Here is a 26,902-nt window from a genome sequence, read left to right as displayed (position 1 = left end):
CTCTCCCTTTCCACAGAACATCAGCCCTCTGTGAAATGAACCAGTGCTGCCTAGCTCTGCAACACTCATTCTGCCAGCAGCTAATAGATTGAATTCAATGTCATTACCCGAGTGTGCAAAAATGGTAAAAAGAAAGAATGCAGAGAAGAATGCCGCACCATTTTCGATGAACTTGTATTAAAATAAAAGCACTAAATCAATAAATCACTCGGGTCATTACATGTTGGCAATGCTGGTCTTTTTACGAGATTACAGCTTGGTTCCCCGCTCTGCTGTAATAGGGAAGATGCATGGAGTAGCTGAGTGGGATATAGTGAGAAAGAAAAAAAATAATATTTGAATAAAAATGTAAAACTAATTGGTAAATATTTCTTATATAGATAAAGAATGTCGACAAGTAAGTATGCACATATGATCAGAAATCCTCTTTCAAATAAGTTTGAATTAATTGGTGCACCATGGTCTTGCAAAAGGCTTACATGTCCCTTTTTTCCCCCAGAATTTATCAAACTTTTCACAATTACATTGCGTGCATCTACAGCAACTTGCGAGGTTAGAATCTGACTGAAGCACGTTATCTGCAACATTCCCTCAATCAGTCAGTAGCCCCCCAGGAGGCCAGCAACTGAACTCTTAATGTCTTTCACATTCGCTCACAATTTGAAAAGATTTAAGCACCACAAAGAACAAAGTAAATAAATGTTTTATACGCCGCTCATTTTCTTTGCAGGAACATCAATCTTTAGTTTTGTTTATTCACCTGACCCAGACATCATTTACAAGACCAGCATTTATTATCCATCTCTAATCACCAGACGATTCGCTTGGCTATTTCCACGGCAGTTAAAAGTCAACCACATTGCTCTGTGTCTGAAGTGGCATGGAGGCCAGAAGAGGCAAGTGGACTTCCTTTACCAAACAAGTCGGGCTTTTTACAACATCTGGTACTTTCATGGTCGGTTAATGATACTAGTTATTGAGCCATGAAACTATATGGCACGGATACAGACCCTTCTGCCCAACTCATCCATGCCAAACAAGGAGTCTTCCTGAGCTAATCCCATTTGTCTGAATTTGGCCCATATCCCTCTAAACCTTTCCTATCTGTGAACATGTCTTTTACATTTTGTAATTGTACCTACCTGAACTCTAGCTGGTTATTTCATCTACTCATCACCCTCTGTGTGAAAAACATTCTCTCCAGTCCCTTTTAAATCTTTCCCCTCTCACCATCAACATGTTTTAGATCCCACCCTGGGAAAAAAACTGTGACAATTCATCTTATCCATGCCCCTCGTGATTTTATAAACCTCTATCATGTCACCCTTCAGCCTCCTTTGTTTCAGGGGAAATAGCTCCAACATATCCAGTTTGGCCTTTTAACTCAAGATCTCAAGCCTGAGTTGTAAATCAATTCTGCATTCTCAAACTCAATCACATCCTTCCTATCATAAGGCCATCAAATTGCACACAATATTCCTGTTGCATTTGCACCAATGTCTTGTACAGTTGTAACATGAAGTCCCAAATCCTGTACTCAATGCAGGCAAACATTATGCCTTCTTGTCTGTTTGTATTTCTGTTTTAATACTGATTTTTGTTTTCTCCCTCAAGTATTTCAATTCCCCTTTATTGATAATTGTTATTTAATATTCACTGAATTATGAATTTAAATTCCCAGGTGCAATGTTGAGTTCAAAGACATCTTCAGATCATCAGTCCAAGCCTATGATTACGAGTCCAGTTATAAAATCACTATGTTACTGTAGCTCCTAAATTAGTGTCGATGGTTGTAATACAAAATGAAACCATCATAACCACACTTACAGTCAAAGTAATTTGCTCTTTTTACCTCTGTGGCCCCTGGGTTTTGTCGAAAGCAGAAAGGGTTGCCTTCCAAAGTGAGGGTGTTCAGCTCACTGCACAGAGCGATGTAATGGATCTGTACAATATCGTCTATATTGTTCCCCTCCAGGTCCAGCACTTCCAGCTGCTCCAGCAAACTCACCGGGCTAACATCCGAAATATTATTGTACGCCAAATACAGCTCCTGCAGTGAAAGCAAGGGAATATAACATCGGAAACAAGGAGGCCATTCAGGCCCTTTAACCAATTCTGTCACTCACCTAGAATGGTTGATCCATATGTCATTTGTAGTCAGGCATCTTAACTCCGCATCCTGAATAACAGATATCTACCGATCAAGTTTTAAAACTTGTCATTAACTCCAGTATTCATGCAATCTGCAGCCAAATAAGTTTGCTTCCATTGACAGCCTGGGATATGATTTTACCTCTTTAAATTCTCCCCTTTCCTCAGTAATATTCCTACATTTAAAGACCTTAAACTAATTCAAACATCTGTGATAAATTAATTGGAAACATACTTGAAAATGAACTCAGTGAGTCGTAGCAGATCACCTTTAACCATCTTCTCATTCACCTTAAACCTATCCCCTCTAGTTTTAGACTCCCCTACCAGACACAGACTCTCATCATTTTATTTACTTCTATCATGTTACCTATCAGCCTCCTTTCCTTCAGGGAAAACATGGTCTATCCAATATCTCCTTATAATCAACCCCTCCTGTCCAGGTAACATCCTTGGAAATCTTTTCCTCCTTCTTGAACTTAATCACATCCTTCCTGTCATGTGGCAACCAGAAATGCACAGAATTCTCCATGTACAGACTAAACAACATTTTGTGCAACTGTGCATGATGTCCCAACTCTTGTACTCAATGCTTTGGCTGATGAAGGCAAGCATGCCATACCTTCACCACCTTGCATTATCTGCTCCGAAGATAGATACAAAGTGCTCGAGTAACTCAGCGGGTCAGGCAGCATCTCTGGAGAAAAGGAATAGGTGACGTTTCGAGTCGGAACCCTTCTTCAGACTATCTGTGCTGCCAGTTTCAGGGAATTATGTACTTATACCCCTAGATCTCTGATCAAAAACATTCCCCAGGGTTCTGCCATTCACTGTATATGACCTAACCTGTTTTAACTTCCCGAAATGCACCACTTCGCACTTGTTTGAGTTAAATTCCACCTGCCATTTCCCGCTTTCCCAGTTGGTCTATATCTTATTGTAACCTTGGACAACCTTCTACACTGTCCACTCTACCACTAATTTTGGTATCATCTGCAAACATAATAACCATGCAACCTACCGTCGCGTCCAAATCAATTATATATCTGACAAACAACAGTGGACCCAGCACCGATTATGCGGCACACCACTGCTCACAATCTATAAAACAATCTTCCACTCCCACCCTCTGCCTTCTTTACCAAGCTTATTTTGTCCTATTTTAATTTTCGGCATCAGAGGTATTTGGATTTTAGTGTTCAACAGTAAAATTTCATTTTCTCTTGCTATTGGATGATAGGCATATCTGTGCAAATTTCTTCCTAACCAGTAACTCTGTTATTCCACCCTTCTAATGGGTCATTTCCTATTCTTATTATTTGCCAATTAGATTACATAAATCCTTGCTTCCCAATTTTTATGTCTCCAGTCAAATACCAACCCGAAGGTTCAGTCTGAAGCAACAGAGGTCCATGGGCATTTCTGCTCCACTCTTAAACATACTTTTAGAAATACAGTAAAGCATGAAAAACTCATCAAATGTAATTGCAAATTGAAAACTAAAGTGGCCTCAGCAGCAGTGACAATGGTAACAGAGGCTGCTGAGGGTCTGAATATCCCAGACCCTGGGTATAAATAGCTAAGCTTACACTCAGTGAATGGAGGATCATTTCCTTTGATGTGAATTGGTGACAAAGAAAATAGTCACCAAGGGAGAGAGGAAAAGGGCTAGCTGATTTTTTTCCACACAGGACTGATGGAGCCGGGAATGCTTTTTGACAGGAAACTAATGAAGCAAAGACAATTGCATCTTTACTGGAAAACTCATAAAAACATTGAAAGACAATAATATCAGAATGTGAGGGGAGAACAGGAGAGCAGGATTGATTTGGAATGGATCTAGGGCTATGGGAGGGAAGGCATTGGAATTAGTTTGGGATTGATTCATGGATAGGGAAAGCAGTCTGGGCAATAGATTAGCCTTGGCGTGATACAGGCACATGGCAAAATATAGACAGGGGGATTACGAAATATTTTCAACTGTAGTGTCAAAGAGCAGGCAGAACATGGCCCCTGTGTGCACTCGAACATCAATGTAGCTTAGACTAAAATCTCTCTGCTGACAGGAAGTTATTTCGCAACAGCAATGGATGCTGTGAGACTGGGCAGTGTTCACATAATTTTTGGTGAGCCGCTGAATCATTAATACAAGGAGAAAAACAATTAAGAAAAACAAGGCAGCCACACTTTCCTCTCTGCACAATTCCATTTGTTTCCTTGCCTGAATAATAGATTTAAACAGCTTGTGGACCTGACCAGTGAAACTCTCTTAATTTCGTGGTGCACTTCGTAAATCAAGCACTGTACAAGCCAATCACCTTTAAAGAACAGAAGGAAGACATTCCATCCAAGTCAGTCAGACCACAGCGAGCCATCCACAGCACCTGGAGTTTTGTTAATGATGTTCCGAGGTCCCTAAACATTTATTGAGAAAGTGGGAAATCAATTACTTTCATTTGACAATTTTTGAGCCATTGTAACTTAAATATAATTACATTAACTTGCAGAAAAACTCTCAACATTCATTCTGGAGGAGGAATTACTGGAAACTATCCAAGAGAGGTCATACCAGAGTTCGCATTGCTTTACTGGGAGCCAATAAAGAGCAAACAAGTGTGCTTTTATGGAAAGCCGCTTATGATTCAAGATGTCCCAAAGTGTTTTACAGTCAATTCATGAGTTTTTAAGTGTAGGGAACAGTAATAACACCAATAACATTCAACCACACAACTTCTTAACATAAGAGAGGCAGACCAAGGTGACCCCACGGTTTACGGAACTGTCTGGTTGATAGATTAATGAGGCAAGTTAGAGAGAGAGAGAAAGAGCAAATGGATACGTAAAAGCTGTGAAAAGCTGCTGAGACCTGAAACCAAATGGAGAATGCCATAGAGGCCAAGCAGATCGGGAAGTCTTTGCAGAGGGAGACAGAAAACGAGCACTGAGTTAATGTATCACCAAAACCAGTCAATTCAGATACAAGCAAAGAAACAATTATCTGAAATTATTAATTCTTGAAAACTGCAACATTTTAGGTTTATTGTCGGGTACAGTGAAAAACTTTGTTTTGTATCCGATCCATTCAAATCAGATAATACAATGCATGAATACAATGAAGTCAAACTCAAGTACATTAGGTAGAACGAGGAAAAGATACAGATTCATTCTGGTGGAGAAACTGGAAACTATCCAGGAGAGGAAATCTATTTTGCAATATATATATATATATATATATATATATAAATATATATTGCAAAATATATTTCCCAGTATTGTCGCACAACAGTTTAAGAGGACAGTGAAGAAGGCCACAGATAATCGGAAGTGGGATGGAGAATTAAAGTGAAAGGCACCTGGGGATTCAGGGAAGCAGCCCATGCAGACTGAATGGTTGGGTGATGGAAACTATGTTATGGGGTCTGTGTGAAGGGACTGGGTGATCACTTTCCCAGCACCTTTGTCCAGGTTTTACATGTCCTTGTATTTCCTCTGCCTTTAACTGCCCTCATTAATCCTGCAATTTGTGAACAGCATATCACCATGGCAACCATGGCCTCGTTTTTAATTTAGTTTAATTTAGTTTACTTTAGTTTAGAGACACAGCGTGGAAACAGGCCCTTCTGCCCACCGAGTCAGCATCGGCCAGCGATCCCTGCACATTAACACTATCCTACACACACTAGGGACAATTTACATTTAAACCTGCCAATTGACCTACAAACCTGTACGTCTTTGGAGTGTGGGAGGAAATCGAAGAACTCAGAGAAAACCCATGCGGTCATGAGGAGAACGTACAAACTCCGTACAGACAAGCACCCGTAGTCGGCATCGAACTCGGGTCTCCGGCGTTGCAAGCGATGTAAGGCAGCATCTCTACCGCTGTGCCTCCGTGCCGCCTGCCACATTCCATCTTTATTCTACAATCAGCAACTGGGATAAAGGACTAGGCTTTGGTAATAAACGACCTGAGCTATAGGGAGAGGTTGGAGAGACTAGGACTTTATTCCTTGGAGTGTAGAACACTGAGGGTTGATCTTATAAAGGTCTGATACAAAATTATGAGAGGCACAGGTAGGGTAGACAATCAGAGCATTTTTCCTAGACTGGAAAAGACAAAAGGAAGATGGCATGGCTTTAAGGTGAGAGGGCAAAGTTTAAAGGAGATGTCCGGCACAAGCTTATGATACAGAGAGTAGTTGGTGCCAAGGGTGGTGGTGAAGCCAGGTACAATAATGGTGCTTAAGAGGCTTTTAGGTAGTCACTTGAATATACAGAAAATGGAGTAGTAGGGATCACATGTAGGCAGATGAGATTAGTTTATATTGGCATTGTGTTCGGCACATATATTGTGGGCTGAAGGGCCTGTTCCCATGCTATACTTTTCTATGTTTTATAAATACTGGTGATGAGCAGGAGAACTTGCCGTTCTTTATGACATTGGAAAGAATGCAGAGAAGATTTATACGGGTGTTGCTAGAACTGCAGGGCGTGAGGTATAGGGAAAGGTTGGGCAAGCTAGGACCATTCCATGGAGTGCAGGAGGTTGAGAGGTGATCTTCTAGAGGTATATAAAATCATGAGGGAATAGACAGGGTGAATGTACAGAGTCTTTGTCTCTGGGGAGAGACATCAATAATTCGAGGGCGTAGGTTTAAGGTGAGAGGGGAAAGATTTAATTAGAACATGAAGGGGCAACTTTTTCACAGACAGCCATGGGTATATTGAACGAGCTTCCAGCAGACGTGGTTGAGGCAGATACAATGACAACATTTAAAATACATTTGGACGGGTACATTGTTAGGACATGTTCGGAGGGATGTGGGCCAAATGCAGGCAAATGGAACAAGCTTTGATGCCATCTTGGTCGGCATGGATGAAATGGGGCAAAGGCTTTTGTGCTGTATGACTCTTTCAAGTCTTTCAAGATTGTGCAACTTGACCTGAACAAGGTAATGATGCTTCAAGGCAAGTATGAAACGTTGTTAGCTTTGCCTTTGAGGATTCCTCAGCACTGCAATGTGATGTTATGCACAGGTCTCTGGAGTGGGATTTAAATCCATACCACTTGGAATTAATAGTTGACTCACAGGAATGTCAATATGCAGCATGAAGGTAATAAAAAACTATCTGAACCCATCAATATAACTGAAAACTAGCAGAATGTTAAAGACCTGAGTGCAGTGATAACAGCATTCAGCTTTTCACTGCTGATTTATAGATTGTTTCATGAGATACAATACAAAGGGACAGCCACCAAGATGGAGAAGTTACTTAAGCGCTTGTTCTCGCTCCCAATTCTACACAACATGCGCACACGGAGATAATGGAAAATCAATGGCAAACATATCCAATGCACAGTGCACAAGCAGACTGCTGCAAGGAGGAATGCGGCTGGTATGTTCATAAGTTATTGGAGCAGAATTAGGCCATTCGCCCCACCAGGTCTACTCCGCCATTCAATCATGGCTGTTCTATCTTTCTCTCTCAACCCCATTCTCCTGCCTTCTCCCCATATCCCCTGACATCTGTACTAATCATAAATTTATCAATCTCCGCCGTAAAAATATCCATTGGCCTCTACAGCCTTTTGTGGCATTACGCTGGCATTGTCTCAAGGTGTTCCAATGATGCCACATAGCGTAATCAATTTGTCAAAACATCTTGTAATTACTCTCAGGTCTCTCAGAATACATCATGGATCTGGTTCATTTACAGCCAGAACTGGTCACAGTGATATAAAGCTTGCTATGTGGTTCTCAGGATGTACTCATGACAAGTATATTCAACATGTTCCAGAGTCTTGACTCTTGAGTTAAGAATCTTTAATTGTCAAATCAATCAGATAGTCTTGCTGCAGCTTAATAGGCCAATTAGCTCAAGAACACACAAATGAATATACAATCATCTATAATATATGTTAATAATCAGCAATACAAGGTAACCATAACAGTGCAAACCCAAAATCCATTGTGCAGTCAAAGATACAGTCCATAGAAAATCATAGTTGAACTGGTTAGTGCTGTGTAGTTTTCAAGAGCTTGAAGCTTGCTGGGAAGCTTGTTTGTTCTTGAAGCTTGCTTGTTCTTGAACCTGGAGGTCATGGTTTTCAGGCTCTGTACCTTGTTCCCGTTGATGGTAGCAAGATGAGAACATGCACAGGGTGCCGTATAGACACCAACCAGAAATTAACTATATTCCTCATATGCTGCAAAACATACTTGGCTAATAAAGTATGATTATGATGATATGTCAATTCTATCTTTTGGCCAGTAGTTCTAGACATTTAGCTCCTCACGTTATCATCTAAGTATTTTTTTAAACGTGGTGAAGGCTGCTGTCTCCTCTGCCCTTTAAGGCAGTAGGTTCCGATTCTGACCAATCAACCCGTGGATGAACATTATTTTTGTCCCTCACTAATTAACTTTGTAAATGCCTTTTTGTTAACGATCCCTTGGCTAAGGGAAATAATTTCTCTGTTCATCCTCTCCAGGCCTCATAATTTAATATATTCAAGTTGCAATCATTAGCAGAGAGATTAGAAGGGAGATTTAGCTAACAATTTCACTTAGCCAGCAGTGGATGTCTATAAGGGATAGCTTGGGACCTGGTGCTGGAAGATGGGATTAGTTTCGACTGGCACAGACATAATGGGATGAACAGCCTGCTTGTTCGGCATACATTTTTATGATTCTAATTAAATCTCTTCCGAGTCTCCTTTATTGCAAAGGAAGCAACCCTGGCATAAAACGTCCCTGCTCAGAACACAATTCTCCAGTTCAGCAATGTTCTTGTAAATCTCTGCACCCTCCAGTAACTCGTGCCATTTTTATTTTCATGCTGTGTGGGACCAAAATTGTACCCAGCTCTGACCAGAGTGTAAACTAATGTTGAATTCTGTTCTGGCATGGCCTCCTTGTTGTATTCTATGCCACAGCCCATAAAGATAAAAATTTAGTGTACCTTCTTACCCACCCATCCTAGTAACCACACGGTCATTGGGGACAGGCATTCCAAAATTCCTTTGCTCCTCTACACTTCTTAATACCCTTTCATTTATTCTGCCTTCCTTTGCCTCTTTCACCTTCCCCAAATGCAACAGCATCATTGGAAATTTAGAAATTTATGACACTGAAAGAGATCACTCGGCTCAAGATGTACATTCCAGTGAAGAGTGGAGGATATCCAGCCTAATATCAACAACCCCCCCCCCCCCCCCCCCCCCGATTTTTAATCCTACTCTGGATGCCGAGGCTTCAGCAATCTGGATGTGAAACGCCGTCAAATGCCTTCCTAAAATATATTCCATCAAATGCTCAACCCCATCAACTCTTGTTACCTCTTCAAAAAAATGAATGCATTCAGACATAACCTCTGAACAGATCAATGTTGACATTCCTTGAGTAACCTGTGCCTCTCTAAGTGCTAGTTTATGTGCTTTGTCAGTTTTGTTTACTTGTTTCTACCCATGCTCTCAGACTATCTACAGTATATCTCCTGAAATCTATTACTGGCCTCCTTGAATTTTTCTCCTACATTTTGTGTTACATGCAGCATCCTGTCTGCCTGCCTTTGACCTATATACCTTCTCAATTTTCCTATCCATGTCCAAATGTCTTTTAAATGTTGTTATTGCACATGCCTTCATCACTTCCTCTGGCAAATCGTTGCATATATTCCCACCACCCTCTGGGAGAAATAGTTGCCCCTCGAGTTCCTATTAATTTTTTCCCTTCTATTCCTTTCTAATACTTCAATTCCATCACTTTAAGTTTAAAGACAAGCTGTGTGCAATACTTTATCATAGGTCGACCAAATGTCCATTTAGATCACAACAAACACACATCACCTATCATCACCTCCACAGCATTTTCTTTTGTGGTGAAACACATTTAGTTCCTTGGCTACATCTTCCCCCTCCCGAGTGGCTCTCCTATATTCTATCCCTAATCAGCCCTAGCACTTTGTTATCCAGACAGATCATACTGTACATGATTTCAATCGCACCACACGTCAATACAAAATGTAGCGCAAAATAAATAGAGTGCAGAATATAATGCTACAGAGAAAGCTCACATTGAAAGTTCAAGGGCCGCAATGAGGTTGATTGGGATCTGTGTATTTGCACAAAGAAGATTTATTTCCACATTTACTGACAAGCTTCTCATTTTTTTTTTAATTGATAAATGTTCAGGCTGTGAGCAGTGCTGGAAGGCCTGCACTTAATGTCAACCCTTTACTGCCCTTGAGAAGGTGATGATGAGCCACATTTTTGAACTGCAGTACCCCGATGAAGGTGCTCCAACAGTGCTACATAGTTTCATGATTTCGACCCAGCGAGGATGGAGAAACAGCTACATGTAACCAAATAAGGGAAGGTGTACGAGGAGGGGAAGCTGCAAGTGGTGGTGTTCCACATGATTGATGCCCTTGTCCTTCCGAGTGTGGAGTTTGTAGGTTTGGAAGGTGTTGTCAGTATCTGGGTGAATAACTGCAGCACGTTTTGTAGATGGTACACACTGCATCCACTGTGGTGTTGGTGGCCGAGGGAATGAATGCTTGGAGCTGCACTGTCATTGACAGTGCCCAGCTGTTTGAGCATTGTTGAAGTTGCACAGCCAGGAAAGTAGAGAGTAATCCATCACACACGACTCAGCTAGATGAGAGAACAAGAGACGAGCCACTGGTCAAAGAATAATCAGCCATTGACTTGCTCATGTACTCTCGTTATTAATGTGGCTGGTTCACAGCACTCCAATGGACACAACCCAAGCTTGTCCAACCTTTCTACCCATTCCAGAATCAGTTAAGTAAACTTTCCCTGACTGTTTCCATTGCATTAGCATACTTCCTTAAATATGGAGGCCAACGCAATGCATGGTACTCGAGGTCTTACCAATAGCCTATATAACTCAAACTTTTCTATTCAATTCTTTCAATAAAAGTTAACATTCTATTACCTTTCCTAATTACTTGTTATACACTAAATACTAGTATTTTGAGAATCGCACATAAGGACACCAGGTACTTCTGCAGCTAATACCTCTCTAAATGTTATATTTCTTTTTCCTGTCAAAACGGGCGATTTTGTGCCATTTGTCATATCTGCTCTCACTCTTGATCTGCCACACAATAAACAATAGCAGAAGCCGGCAATTCATTTCCACAAACCTCCACCATTCAACACGACTAAGATTGACCTACCCCAAGTTACAGCTCCACTCCCATATCCTTGGGATACCTTGAATATCCAGTAATTATAATGATGCAAAGATACATTTCTAGCTTTAATTACTCTATTTTATTTTATGGGAAATACCTAGATTGTACTTCCTTAAGGTGCAAAGAATTTACTAATGCTGATTTCATTCAGTCTCTCACACTGTCTTTGTTTTCCTGACATTTTCGGCAGCTTATTTGTGTCCTTCTTTGTGAAGACAGAACAATGTGTGCATTTAATTCTTCTATAATTTCATTCTTCCCCTATTTCTTACTGTTGATGACCCAGATTGCATTTTCAGTTTCCTTCTCCATTTTTAGAATTTGTTGGAAGCTTTTACAATTAGTTTTTATATTCCTTACAAACTTATCATACTCCATCTGTGCCTCTTAATCAATCTTTGTGTACTCTTACTGAATTCTACTCAGGCCAGCTGCTTTCCTTGGCAATGTAATGCGTCTCCTATTTGGATTGAATACTATCCCTAATTTCCTTCATAAGCCACAGATGAGTTCTCTTTCCAGACTTACTTTTGTGCCAGACCGGACAGGAATGAACAATTATTGCAGTTCATGTAGACATTCTTTAAATATTCATAATCTATTGGCCATCAACCTGTTTAGTAAATTTCCCCAATCTACAATAACCATTCCATAACTCACACCATCGTAACTTCCTTTGTTCAGAATCCAGACTCTAGTTTTTGATTCCACAACTTCTGCCCCTTAGTCATAGAGCTGTACAGTATGGAAACAGGCTCCTCGGCCCATCTTGTCAATGATTTAAGAGGGAGGCTATATTTAAGAGGGAGTTAGATGTGGCCCTTGTGGCTAAAGGGATCAGGGGGTATGGAGAGAAGGCAGGTATGGGATACTGAGTTGGATGATCAGCCATGATCATATTGAATGGTGGTGCAGGCTCGAAGGGCCGAATGGCCTACTCCTGCACCTATTTTCTATGTTTCTGTTTCTATGACCAAATTGCCAAACTGGGATAGTTCCATTTGCCTGCATTTGGCCCATAGCTCTCTAAATCCTTCCTAATCCACATCTCATCAAATGTGTTTTAATAGTTACATATGTATCTATATCTGTAGCTGAGGCAGCGCGTTCCAGATACAGACTACCCCCTGAGTGAAAAAGTTGCCCAAGGTCCCTCTTAAATATCTTCCCTCTTTCCTTAAACCTAGTTTTAGAATCCTCTACCCTGAGAAAAAGACGAGGGTTCACATTATCCATGCCCCTCACTATCTTGTATACCTTAAGAAGGCTTTCTGTGTTCCAAATAAAAAAGTCCCAACCTATCCACACTCTCCCTTTAATTCAAGTCTGCAAATCCAGGTAGCATCCAAGAAGTATTCTATCATGTTATGATCACTCATGGAAAATTAGATCATTAATTAATTTTGGAAAACGAATGAAACTGCAAGTGCTGGACTCTGAAACAAAATAGAAAAAGCTGGAAGAGCTCAACTATTCAAGCAGCGTCTGTGGAAAGGGAAAGCAGTTAATGTTTTGGTCAGTATCCCTTCCTCAGAACTTGTGAAGAGCTGGGGGAGGAGTAAGGTCTAAGCAAAATACCTGTGGAGCTAGGTTATGACAGATCAGGTGATAAGGAGCTTGAGTACTGACCGGTAACTGGGTAGTTTAAGGAAAAGGGGGGGGGGGGGGGGAATCACTATAATGGGAAAGCACGACAGAGCAAAATACAATAATTCAATGTTCATTCTGGAGGGCCGCAAAGTGCCCAGACAGGAGATAGGATGTTGATAAGATGAGGTTTATGTTGGACCTCACTATGGCAGAGCAGGGGGTCACAGACAGACGGGTCGGAAGGGGAATTAAAGTAGCAGGCCACAGAAAGCTCAAGATTGCCCCTGTGGAGCTCCGCAGAGTGATCACCCAATCTGCGTTCACTTTTTCCAGAGCAGAGCAAACCACATTGTGTAGACTGAATGCAGCCAGAGTCACACAGCACAGAAACAAGCCCTTCAACCCAACTTACCCATTCTGGCACAAAATATGTCTCATCTAAACTAGTCCCATTTGCTCATGTTAGGCCCAAATCACTCTAAACCTTTCCTATCCATATACCTGCCCAAATGTCTTTTAAACATTGTTATTGTATCTGCCACAACTACATCCTCTGGCAAAATATATAGGAAAGAACTGTAGATGCTGGTTTAAATCGAAGGTCGACACAAAATGCTGGAGTAATTCAGCGGGACAGGCAGCATCTCTGGAGAGAAGGAATGGGTAACGTTTTGGATCAAGACCGTTCTTCAGATTGATCATGGGTCTCAATCCGAAACGTCACCCATTCCTTCTCTCCAGAGATGCTGCCTGTCCAGCTGAGTTACTCCAGCATTTTGTGTCTACTTCCTCCGGGAGTTTGTTTCATGTACCTATCACTCTCTGTGTGATAAAGTTGTCCCTCGGGTTCCTAATAAATCTTTCCTTAAAACTATGTCTATTCTTGATTCCCCCACCTTGGATAAAAGACTTTGCACATTCACCCTATTTATTCCCCTCATGATTTTATACACCTGCATAAAATCACCCCTCCTGCCTCCTGCGTTCCAAGGAATAAAATCCTAGCTTGCCCTATCTCTTCCTATAGAGTCCTGGCTACATTCTCGAAAATCTCTTCTGCACTCTTTCCACCTGAATGACATCTTTCTTGCTTGATTTCAGCATCTTCAGTTTCTTGGGCGCCCATTAGCTAACACACATAAAGCTGATACGTATTCAAAATGCTGCAAGATATTAAAGATCACGCTTCTGAAAAGACAGAAATCCTTGACTGCGTCAGTATAATCTAACTTTGCAATAATTTTCAGAGCAGCACAAAAAGTGCGCTTTCTTTAAAATTAAAAAAGATGCATTTGTGTATGGGCTATGATTCAACTCCGTTATATCTAAGGTCACAATGTTCTAATAAGAGTCTTCTGTTGAGGGATTTCATCATTCAGTGACAAAAGCATGGTATCTCAGAAAGTTGCTGAAGGGAGTTGTTAAATGTCAAAAGACATGACACAAAAAACTGCAAGGACATCTAGATTAAAAAAAGGGAAAAGATTAAAAAAATACATACATTGTGCAGAGAAAACATTTGTTCTGGTTTAAGTAAGACCTGGAAACATAAGTGCGTCATCTTCATCTTCTCAATAGTCCTTCAAGGTCGAGAATGACATGTTCCCATTGAAATTATGGGGGTCCTGAGGTGGCTGCTGGGCCCAGGTGGGACCAGCAGACCCTACCACACATGGCATGTGATGCACGAGGGGACGGACTGAGGGGTGGTGGAAGGTGACGCCTTCTTTCAGTGCTCTTGCAGACGTTCCTTCTCCTCTATTACCGGTCCTGGGTCCGTAATTCCCAAGACTCAATCAGGTTGTTACTCTTTAACAAGGGGGCTCAGGACATTCTTGAATTATTCAACATGCAGTAGGATATTAAAGGTCATGCTATGGACAGAAATGATTGAGTTCAGCAATAGAATTTGCCTCAGTTTGTCTGAGCAATACAACAATTGTGCTTTTGTGAAATAAAATGCACCCTCTTTATGAATGAGCCCCGAGCCACCGCAAGGGCACAAAATATCACATATGCCATAAGAGAGTACTGAGGGCATCTAACATTAATGGTGGGGTCCTTGGCAAGAACAGGGGGAGAATGGTGCACAAGTCTAAGATCCTTGATGGTGGCAGCACAGGTGTATAACATGATTAAGAAAGCAAATGGAATACTGGTCTTCATTAGTCAGTGCATCGAATGAGAGCAGGGAGGTTATACTGTAACAAAGTAAAACTAATAGTAAGAGTTTTTATAGCTATATAAAAAGAAAAAGGGTGGCTAAGGTGAACGTTGGTCCATTGGAGGGTGAGACTGGAGAGTTGTTGGTGGGGAACATGGAAATGGCAAAGGCATTAAACGAGTATTTTGTATCAGTCTTCACCATAGAAGACACAAAAAATATTCCAACGCTGGATAAACAGGAGGCGGTAGGAATGGAGGAGCTAAATACTATTAAGATCACCAAGGAGGTGGTATTAGGGAAATTAATGAGACTGAAGGAGGATAAATCCCCTGGGCCTGATGGATTACATCCAAGGGTCTTGAGGGAGATAGCAGTGGGGATTGTGGATGCATTGGTGATAATTTTCCAAAACTCCCTGGAGGCAGGAACGGTCCCAGTGGATTGGAAAATGGCCAATGTAACACCTATATTTAAAAAAGGAAGTAAACAGAAGGCGGGTAACTATAGACCGGTTAGTCTAACATCGGTGGTGGGTAAAATGTTAGAGACAATTATTAAAGAAACACTAACGGGGCACTTGGATAAACATGACTTCATCAGACAGAACCAGCATGGTTTTGTGAAGGGGAAATCGTGTTTAACGAATCTGCTCGAATTCTTTGAGGAAGTAACAACCCGGGTGGATAAAGGGGAACCGGTGGATGTGGTATACTTGGACTTCCAAAAGGCTTTTGACAAGGTGCCACATAAGAGACTATTGCTAAAAATAAAAAATTATGGGATTGGGGGTAATATATTAGCATGGGTAGAGGATTGGCTAACAAATAGGAAGCAGAGAGTGGGGATAAATGGTTCATACTCGGGATGGCAACCGGTAACTAGCGGGGTTCCGCAAGGGTCGGTGCTGGGACCCCAGTTGTTCACAATTTATATAAATGATTTGGAGGAGGGAACCAAGTGTAATATATCAAAATTTGCGGACGATACGAAAATGGGAGGGAAAGTAGGGGATGAGGAGGATAGGAAGAGTCTGCAAAAGGATATAGATAAGCTAGGTGAGTGGGCAACAACTTGGCAGATGAAATTTAATACTAATAAATGTGAAGTCATTCACTTTGGGGAAAAAAATGATAGGGCAAGTTATTTTCTAAATGAGGAGGAGCTGCGTTGTAATGCAACGCAAAGGGATCTAGGGGTATTAGTACATGAATCACTAAAAGTCAGTATGCAGGTGCAGCAAGCAATCAGGAAGGCCAATGGAGTTTTGGCCTTTATTGCTAGGGGGATTGAGTATAAAAACACGGAGGTCTTGCTGTAGCTGTACACGGTATTAGTGAGACCACATTTGGAATACTGTGTACAGTTCTGGGGTCCATACTTAAGAAAGGATGTGCTAGCCCTGGAGGCAGTGCAGCGAAGGTTTACAAGATTAATTCCTGCAATGAGGGGATTGACATATGAGGAAAGGTTAAGTAAGCTGGGACTCTACTCTTTGGAGTTTAGAAGAATGAGAGGCGATCTCATTGAAACGTATAAGATCGTGAGGGGCCTTGATCAGGTGGATGCACCGAGGATGTTCCCAATGATCGGGGAGGCTAGAACTAGGGGACATAGTTGCAGAGTGAGGGGGGGCTCTTTTAAAACTGAGATGAGGAAGAACTTCTTCACCCAGAGGGTGGTTAGTTTGTGGAATTCACTGCCCCAGGGAGCAGTGGAAGCGGAAACGTTAAATATATTTAAGTAAAAAATAGATGGTTTTTTAGCTGCCAAGGGGATAAGGGGCTACGGGGAGAGGGCAGGGATATGGACCTAGGTATGGTTAGTATAGTAAGACCTGAGTGATCTCCTGGACAAGTGTCGATCGCCTGGATTGGGGTCGGAGAGGAATTTCCCGGATTTTTTTCCCGAATTGGACCTGGGTTTTTATCCGTTTTTTTGCCTCCCCCAGGAGATCACGCGGTTCTTGGGGTGGAGAGGGGTGATAGCGGTATAAAGGGGAGGGTAGTGTCTTGTGTTCTGTGTCTTGTGTCTACTGTTTGTGGGTAAGTGTGTCTGTTTAGTGTTCAGCCATGAGTGAATGGCGGTGCGGGCTCGACGGACCTGGTGGTCTACTCTCGCACCTACTTTCTATGATTCTATGATTATTCAGACCTCAGCTGGAGCACTGCTTGCTGTTCTGGTCACCACGCTATAGGAATAATGTTACAGTGCTGGAGGGTGCAGAGGATAGAGGGATACGATTAAGGTATATACAATTATGAGAGGCATAAATAGAGTTCACAACCACAATCGTACCCCCCCCCCCCCCCAGGGTGGAATTGTCAAAGACTACAGGGCATAGCTTTAAGGTGACAGGGACAAAGTTTAAAGGAGATGTGCAGGGCAAGGCTTTGTACAGAGGGTGATGGATGCCTGGAATGTGCTGCCAGGGATCATGGTGGACGCAAATATAATCATGGCGTTTAGGAGTCACATTGATATGCAGGGTGTAGAGGTATATTGATCATATATAGGCAGTGGAGATTAGTGTATCTTGTTCAGCACATATTGTGTGCTGAATGGCATACTCCTGTGCTTTACTGCTCCATGTTCTATATTTACGGAGAGATGGGAAAGTTTTAATATGATCCTGAGGGGCAACATTTTCACACAGTAAGATTTTGTGACTCCATGTACAGCATGTTTTACAGTCAATCAAGTACTGTTATTATATACCACAAGACCACACAAGCAGCTTTTAACTAATTGTTTAAACATCTTTTTGACGCATATATATGACCTGCACATCTCCAAACATTTTTTCCCCCAGAAAGACAAGGCACTTTTACTATCCACTCCTGAAGGCAAATGGTACATTGGTTTATGTTTTTATGGGTTATGTAGTAGCATAGCAATTGTTACTGGATCAGTATCCAGTGGCATGAAGTATTGATCCAGAAATACGAGGTTGAATCCCAGCACACTGCAGGGGAATTGTAATTCTAGTAATTAAATAAGTCTGTATAGAAAGCTGGTATCAGTAACGTGGACCATGAAACGACAGGACTGTTGTCTTAAAAAAAAGTTATTTGCTTCATTAACGTCCTTCAGGGAAGCAAATTTGCCTCCTTTATGCAGGGAATGGGGGAGGTATGGATCATGTTCAGGCAGATGAGATTAGTTTAGTTTGGTGTCATGTTTGGCACAGGCATTGTGGGCCGAAGGGCTTTGCTGCATTTTTCCACATTCTATGTTTTTAGGTAGTTTATAATCCATCTGTGACTCTGGAAACGCAGCAACATGGCTGACATAGCCTATGTTTCAATCTGTTCGGAGACAATTAGGAATGAGCAATGAATGATGTCCTTGCCAACAATGTCCACATCTCATTATCAAATAAAAAACATTATGAAAAGTGGTACCTTCACCCCTCCTTTCTAAGTGACAGCTGAGATTATTTACTGACTTTTCTGCAGCAGATATAAATTCAGGACTAGGTACACCAGCTGCTGATGACTTAGGGGAAAGTCAACACAAGCTGCCAACATTCGCACATGGGAATGCAAAAATCTATTAGAACAATACACAAGAATCCCCAGAAACTTGATAGAAATGGCTAGGGCCAGCTGTTCATGTTGTTTCCCAGAGACACGAGAAACTGTAGTGCTGGAATCTTGAGCAAAACAAAGTGCTGGAGGAACTCAGCAGGTCAGGCAGCATTTGTGAAGGGAATGGGTAGACTGTCTGAGGAAGAGGGTACACAAAAATGCTGGAGAAACTCAGCGGGTGCAGCAGCATCTATGGAGCGAAGGAAATAGGCAACGTTTCGGGCCGAAACCCTTCTTCAGACCCAACGTTTCGGGCCGAAACCCTGAGGAAGAGTCCTGACACAAAACATTGTCTGTCTATTCCCTCCACTATCTGATGCTGCCTGACCCCCTTAGTGCTGTAGCTTTCAATTAATCAATCAATCAAAGCATTTCATTCAAACAATTTGGTGTTTTATTTCAGATTTCCAGGATCTTTGCTTTTTTCTGCACGAGCCTGGAGTTGAGTTAATAGGGACCAATATAATTTCCACAATAATTTAAACATTGAGTATTCTGAATTATGGAAGGATGTGCTATTATAGCTACAACAGCTGGGGGATGCCTGGAAGTGCACATTACCCGGTTATAGCTTTTTTCAGGAGAGTTACAGAAGGAAATAAGGGTGTGGGGAAACATTGTCACTGTCGGATTTGTTTCCAGTGTTGGAAAGGAAGGTTGCCCTTAGGGCTTGCAAAAGACATAATTCAAATGAAGAGTTAAGAAACAGAAAGGAAATTATGTTAACAGCACCGCAGTGATGAAAAATATATAGCACAGTGGACAGGAAGCATTTGATTAAGCTAACAGTTAATACACTTAATTTGTAAAGATTACATCGTTAACCTGTAAAAAGAGAGGGTTGAATATCTTGGGACAAAGATTCATTTACTGGCTCTTACATTTCCAAATGGCAGTTAATTGTAACTTGGAATAGCATGTCCATACGTGAAAATATCCCTGCATGGATATTTTCATGGATGGAAACTCTATTCCAAGTTAAAATTAATTGTCATTTGGAAATGTAAGGGCCGGTAAATTAATCATAGAAGGGTTACAGCCACAAGTTCATCCCAGCTCCATGCAAGAGTAATCCAGTTGATCGCACTCCTCTAACATTGTCTATTGCATGTGGTGCTCCCGATGTTTCAATGGTGCTTTATTTGTCGCATGTGCAATCGCACAGTGAAATTATTTTTGCATATTTACACATGCGGGCAGCGTCTTGTTTTGGCGCCATTTCCGAAGCCCAATGTCCGGTCCGCCCGCGCGCTCAGTCTACTGGAGCAGTTCCCGATCCAGCTAAGCTCCAGGCTCCTGCAGGGAGCTCCTTCATCACCTTCAACCAGATCGGCCTGCGTACTGACGTCCCTCTTGTGATCCGGTCTTCTTTGTATCCTGGGGGCACCTCCTGCAGCCGACCTTGAAAGGGCTGGAGGCATTACCCAGTTTCACCCTCTAACCAGCCTACTCCTCGCATCCGACGTCTCCAGCGGCTTTCTCCTCATCGGTAATCTGGTCCCCATGGGACGATCGGGATGGTGAGCACATTGTCATCATTGTGACACCTAGAACTAGAACATTTCCCTTTGGACTATTCACTATTTTCAGAAATAATTTTATAATTGTAATCAGTTTTGCACATATATTTAGTACGTTCTCAGACTACTTAGACCTTTAAACGTGATGAATCAGGCCTCCTCTACACTGCTGTGCCCAAATGTAGAGTAGGCGACCGATTCGCCGAACACTTGTGCCCGGTCCACCAGGGCCTGCTGGAGCTCTCGGCTGCTGACCGCTTCAATTTCCCATACTGACGTTTCTTTTCTGGGCCTCTATTGGCAGAGTGAGGCCACAACATCTGGAAGCCGCGGTCTGTGAAGCTACTGGCAACTACGGAGGGTCAGGGCCCCGACCACGGGTGAACAAGGGAGGAGGAGGAGGAGGTGGACTGTCTGAATTGTGTTGCCTTCCACCAAAGTGAAGAATGCTGTGGTGGATGTCTGTGTTGAATTATGCTGTGTATTGTGTTCTTTTTAATTGTAACGCTGCATGGTAAATTACATTTCACTGCACCTTATGGTGCATGTGACAAATAACTTTGAACTTTGGACATTTCACTCTCCACTTTTGTCTCTTTTCAAATTCCACCATCTGCACCCGTTTGGCTTTTCATTTATCACCTTCAGCCCCGGTTACTATCTCCGCCCTTCTCTTGAAAGGTCCAAACCTGAAACGTTGTCTGTCCATTTCTTCCTCGGATGCTGCCTGACCTGCTGAGTTCCTCTAGCACCTTGTTTTTTGTGTAAGAAAAAAAATTGCTTTTAACATTATTTCCTTTGAATGGGCAATAATTGCCAACTGGAGGAAAGAGATTTGGAATGGGGTGGTGGTGCAAGCAGGTATGATAACGACATTTAAGAGGATTTTACATAGGCCTGTAAGTATGCAGAGAATGTAAAGATATGCATCACATGCAGCTAGAGAGATTAGTTTAATGTGGCATCAACTTTGGTGGAAGAGCCTGTTCCTGTGCTGTATAGTTCTATGATCTTTAAATTGCAGAGAGTGTACTTGGGTCATAATTATCACTGTGTGTGGTATATCAATGTCTCCTTTAAAGGAAAATAGAATAGATGGGTAAAGGGAGATGCAGGGCAGATGAGAGGGTGGGGCAGTGGGATTGGTTCCATATTTACAGGCTCGGAGCTGCACAGAACAACGAGTAAATGGCACTCCCTGTCTTGCACAGTTCTATGGCTAAATTTTAAGATATAAATTACTTAATCCTCAAAATAAACCAGCATTGACACGATATGCCAACTAACCACTTCCTATTCTGAAACTTCTATGATTCAGCAGCAACAATAAATCAAAAAGAGTTTCTGTGTGTAACTTGCCATACTTCTGCACACAGGAAGTAACAGGGCTGCTAACTCTCATGCATTGAGTGTGAGAATCACGCATTTGGACAAATTCACACGCTCTCACGCTGATCACAAATTTCTCACGCTCTGTCATGAGAAATTCTGTGATCAATGAGAATTTCAAAACTCATATCAACTGCATGGGCCGCGGGTGTTGAAGAGCCGGGGCTGAGGGAGGGATGGAAGCAGAAGCAACGGCGGGAACAGATGCGGACGGGGAGCCGGGGCTGGCGAGTATTTACCGGGCTGGCGAGTGTTTGCCGGGCTGGCGAGTCGCTCGCTGCAGCTCCGGCCATGGAGCAGCCTCAGTGCAAGAGTCCCGGGCCGTCGGAGGCGTGATTGATTATAATCTGATTTCCATACATGAATACACTAAGATCATTCATGTGCTGCACCTGTTGTTCAGAGCCTGGCTCTACCGTGGAATGTAATTAAGAATGTTGTTTAGCCTAACCGTATTCATAGCTAATCCAATTTAAAGCATAAATACCGCATTCAAGTGTAAGTTAAAAGACTCGCCACAGTATGCACCAGATTGCACAATTTCAAGCTGAAAAATGCAAAAGCTCCGTACCAATGGGAGGGGGGGGGGGGGGGGCACCCCCCTCCCACACCCTCCCGCCCCCCCAACCTCAGTCGCTACGCTCCCTCGGGCTTGGTCTCTCACAATTTCTCACTCCCAACTCTCACCCAATGTTGGCAGCCCTGAAGTAATAAGTTGTGATCGTCACCTGCACCACATATCGCCTTGTTAAATCAAACCAACCAGGCAGAGAGAATGTGGCAACATCCCGGAAGAGGTCTGACATCTTCTCATGCCCTGTGTCTGCTCCATCGAGGCATCAAACAGACTTTGTCAACCACCATGGGTGATCGCCGAGAGACACATGAAAAGGAAAGTTTTAAACATAAAAGGATTGCTTCAGAACTATACCACACTGACTTGTGCAAAGGCCCCTGCCGCAGAACCACATAAAAGGGCAGGACATCTCCAGGAGGCCGCCACTTGTCATCAATTATGAAGGGACTAAAATTTAGGGTATGGCTGTAAAAAGCAAATGCAAAAAAGATGGTAAACTCTAGACTCAATCAGGTACAATCAGGCACATGCCAGCAGAATGCAAACTACTAATGTCTTAAAAGGCAGAAGGTAATCCATCAATACATTGTAAAAGAAACAGGAAACCCCTTTATTCAAACAGGCAAAATGTTGCAACTTCAAGTCCTGAACCCATACTTCATTCAAAACATCTTTGTACCTCAGTTAATCTGGCTCTCTATATTGTCAATCTGCACTACAACTTGAAGTAATCAAGTATGAAATATAAAAAGCAGTCCACTTCCAGCTTTAGGGGTGGGGGAAGGAAGCCGAGCCAAAAAAATAAGAAGTGATAGACGTGACCCGACTTCCTGCTTGAACTGAACTGTGAACTGACAGCATGGAGCATTATCCACAGGGGGCCTGCAGATCCTCACAGTCCAAATTATCCCACCCTCACAGCTGCACAAAAACAGCACTCGGGTCATTTGTAAAAAAAGGAAATTGCTCATCCGCAGCCTCGGTCACACTTTGTACCTCTGTTTTAATCATTCATTTCATAGGGCCATGCGCTAGTACTTTTACATATGGGTTGTCAATAAAATACAAAAGCTGAAGCAAGGCATCATTTCTAACTTAAAGAATCTGGTTCTTTTTTGAACTTTTGTGGAATTATGAATTCATCAGATGGAGTTTCCAGACAGCAGAGTTCTACCGTTCAGGGAAATAGGCCTCTGAGAGGCGATAGTCTAGACCATATGACGTAAAGTGTTTGAGGCACTGCGCAGATCACAGACTAACAAAGCAGACATGAACAAAGAAGAAGATGCCCCAACCTGTATTATCATAGAGCTGTACAGAATAGCAACAGGACCTTCGGCCCAACTCGTCGATGCCAGCCAAGTTGTTTAACTAATCAAATCCCATGTGCCTGGCCTATAAGCGTCCAAACCTTTTCTATTCGTGTACATGTGTAAGTGTCTTTTAAATGTGGTAAGTGTACTCAACTCTAACGTTTCCTCTCGTTCCATGCATGCACTACCCTCTATGAAAACAATGAACTTTCTCTGTTAAAGCTCGCTGTACATCACATAGCTTTCATTACCATCAGTCATATGAAACAATGCTCAGTGAAGATCGCTGACTGCAGATGTATGTGTATGGAAGAGTGAGGGTAAGCATGTGGAATTGGGGAATGGTCTAGGTGCTTGATCCATTTCAGTACAGTTGTTTCACTGTAGGTATGGGGGGGAAGAAATAGTGTCCAGTGGGGGCTTCCCTCATCATTGAAGCAACTATCCAAAATTTTGGCTAGCATTGACACAGTTCAGGCACAACCCAGAAGGATGGGTCATTGGAAGCGTAGTTCTACCGATGGAGGCGAGCAAACAACACACGAAAAAAACAACTATCACTAAAAAAACGAAAGGCCTGTACCTGTGGTACTGTTCTATTTTCTATGTTCCAAGTGCAGACTTAGCAGCTTGAACTCCAGAAGATAATATTTAGATATATCTTTTTATGGATCCTACCTATCTGTTACAAATTTGATACTCTGAACCATTGGTCCTCAGACTTGAATTCAGAACTCACCATAGGGAATTCAAATTCAAATCATCAAGTCAGTTTAGTATCTTTTTAAAAAACCTGCTATCAATAATGTAAGCATGAAACTCCTGGAGTTTCATAAAAACTCATCCAGTTCACAGTTGTCCTTCAGTGAAGGAAATCTGCCACCCCACCACCTGGGCAAATTTAGCCCGATCAGCTTGACAATTAACTGCCTTATCAGCCTCGGGGCAATTAGGGAGGGATATCTCCATTCCATAGAGGAATAATAGAAGAAAGATAATTGTCAACTCAGAGTCAAGTAGCGTGGAAATTGTCCTTATGGTCCAACTCGTCTCTGCCAACCAAGATGCCCCATCTAGGCTGGTCTTATTTGCCCGTGTTCAGTGCACATCCCTCTAAAGCCTTATAATCAAGAAAGATCTCAATATGAACATAGCCCGGATATTATCAAAAACATATAAAAAATAATTTCAATTTTATCACACAACTAAGGCAGTCAAAGAGGAAATTAAAGCTGAGGGAATTATTTGACATGGACAGAAGAAGAGCATATGGTTAGCATGCTTCTGTGTTCCGAAGGTGCACACGACTGAAGCAGACAATAATTGTCAAGTAGCCACTATTCAAAGGAGAATTTCACAGACAATCTTGAAACATGGAACAGGCTGACATATTAGAATATCTGAGGCGGAGAGAGATACTCTGCTGGCTATCCTGGACGATCTCCCAAAAAACAATAGTTCAAATAAACTGCCAACAGGTAAATATTGTTCTTGTATTCAAAAAGACCACTAGATCTAAATGGAAGACATGGTACATTCACAGAAATAGAGCTAATAATCATTCACAGAACTACTGTAGGCCCATTAATTCACCCTCAAGCAGAAACCAAATTAAATCCAAAATGAGAAACACAATTAAAAGATTTTTGAATGATCACCTAATGATTCAAATGCGTGAACCTTTCCAGATAATCTCAGGGATATTTTTGACAGACTGTTTTTCAAAGTGACTTGGTGGGTGTCGGGGAAAGGATGGGACGGGGGGAAGGGCGGGATGAGGGAAAGACAAGAGATGTTGAATATCTCAGACCTGAACCATCCAAGTGTTGGGATGGCTGAATGCCAGTTGGTATCTAGTAAAAGAGACAGCTCGATACCAGCAAGTTTTTTTTTACAATGAAAACGGTTGCACAGCTGGAACTGGTTGCTAGGGAAGAGAGTTGAGGCAGGGACACCGGATTTTTGATTCATCCAAAAAACAGCTGGACAACTAGAATGGGAAGACTGGCAGACTCAGACTGTGGAGGAGTGTTAATAAAAGGCCAGAAACTTTCCTTTAACCTCACCCAGGCTTGTGACCTTGTAAACCATACATAGTATATAATGACATTCATTTAAAAAAACATAAGAGAGAAAGACTTGCATTTGTGTGACCATTTACACAACCTCGGGATATCTGAATGCATTTTACAGCTAATACAGCACTTCTGAAGCCAGGATATGCATCGAGAGAATTATGCAAAAGCAAGCAGGAATGGGAGAACATTCAGGTGCAGAATGTGGAGGTGTGTGGTCTCCTAGACTGCTAGTGAGAAGGAGATAGGGGAAGCTGGATTGATGTGGAATACAATGCAGCTGGTGTAACCAATTAAAACAAAAACCACCACTCTGGACACGCACTCATTTCACTACTACCATAAGGGAGAAGGTACAGATGGCTGGAAATGATGACCATCAAGTTCAAGAATTGCTTCTTCCCAATAACCATCCAGCTCTTGAACACGACAGTTGTATAGGGCTATGGTGAGACCACATCTGGAGTATCGTGTCCAGTTTTGGTCTCCGAATTTGAGGAAGGACATCCTTGTGATTGAGGCAGTGCAGCATAGGTTCACGAGATTGATCCCTGGGATGGCGGGACTGTCATATGAGGAAAGATTGAAAAGACTAGGCTTGTATTCACTGGAGTTTAGAAGGATGAGGGGATATCTTATAGAAACATATAAAATTATAAAAGGACTGGATAAGCTAGATGCAGGAAAAATATTCCCAATGTTGTGCGAATCCAGAACCAGGGGCCACAGTCTCAGAATAAAGGGAAAGCCATTTAAGACTGAGGTGAAAAAAAACATTTTCACCCAGAGAGTTGTGAATTTGTGGAATTCCCTGCCGTCACTGGATGGATTTAGGAGAGAGTTAGATAGAGCTCCAGGGGCTAGTAGAATCAAGGGATATGGGGAGAAGGCAGGCACAGGTTATTGATTGGGGACGATCAGCCATGATCACAATGAATGGTGGTGCTGGCTCGAAGGGCTGAATGGCCTCCTCCTGCACCTATTTTCTATGAATCTATGACACACACTAACTGCAGCATCTATGATCTTACAGACAACAGTACAGCGCAAGAACAATGTGCTGAACGTGATGCCAAGACATATCTATCTGCATATAATCCATATCCATCCATTCCTTGCATATCCACATGTCCAGTCAAAAGCCTCTTAAATGCCACTATCATATCTGCCAAACACCAACCCTGGCAGCACGTCTCAAGCACTCACCACCCTCTGTGTAAAAATGTTGCCCCATACGTCTCCATTAAACTTTGCCTCTCTCACCTTAAAGCTAAGCCCTCTCATATTTGATTTTTCCATCCTTGGAAAAAGGTT

The 26,902-nt window shown here is 42.2% G+C and overlaps 1 protein-coding gene and 1 long non-coding RNA gene across 3 annotated transcripts in view; one reads left to right on the top strand and one right to left on the bottom strand.

Annotated features, from left to right (window-relative positions):
• The window catches only part of lrrc56 (leucine rich repeat containing 56), a 90,824-nt gene that overhangs the window by 35,064 nt on the left and 28,858 nt on the right, over positions 1 to 26,902 (bottom strand). For both annotated transcript variants that reach the window (XM_033038876.1, XM_033038877.1), the window contains exons 5-6: positions 4,470 to 4,566; positions 1,853 to 2,050 (exon numbers count right to left, since the gene is read on the bottom strand). In XM_033038876.1, coding sequence (XP_032894767.1) covers positions 1,853 to 2,050; positions 4,470 to 4,566 — 295 coding nt within the window. The remainder of the gene's footprint in view (positions 1 to 1,852; positions 2,051 to 4,469; positions 4,567 to 26,902) is intronic.
• Positions 3,071 to 11,679, top strand: LOC116984624. Its single transcript, XR_004415085.1, has 3 exons — positions 3,071 to 3,137; positions 4,845 to 4,850; positions 11,670 to 11,679. It is a non-coding gene; the product is annotated as an uncharacterized LOC116984624 (long non-coding RNA).

Source organism: Amblyraja radiata, chromosome 20 (genome assembly GCF_010909765.2).
Source record: "Amblyraja radiata isolate CabotCenter1 chromosome 20, sAmbRad1.1.pri, whole genome shotgun sequence".
Classification (NCBI taxonomy): Eukaryota; Metazoa; Chordata; class Chondrichthyes; order Rajiformes; family Rajidae; genus Amblyraja; species Amblyraja radiata.
This window is presented reverse-complemented; position numbering and strand designations above follow the sequence as displayed.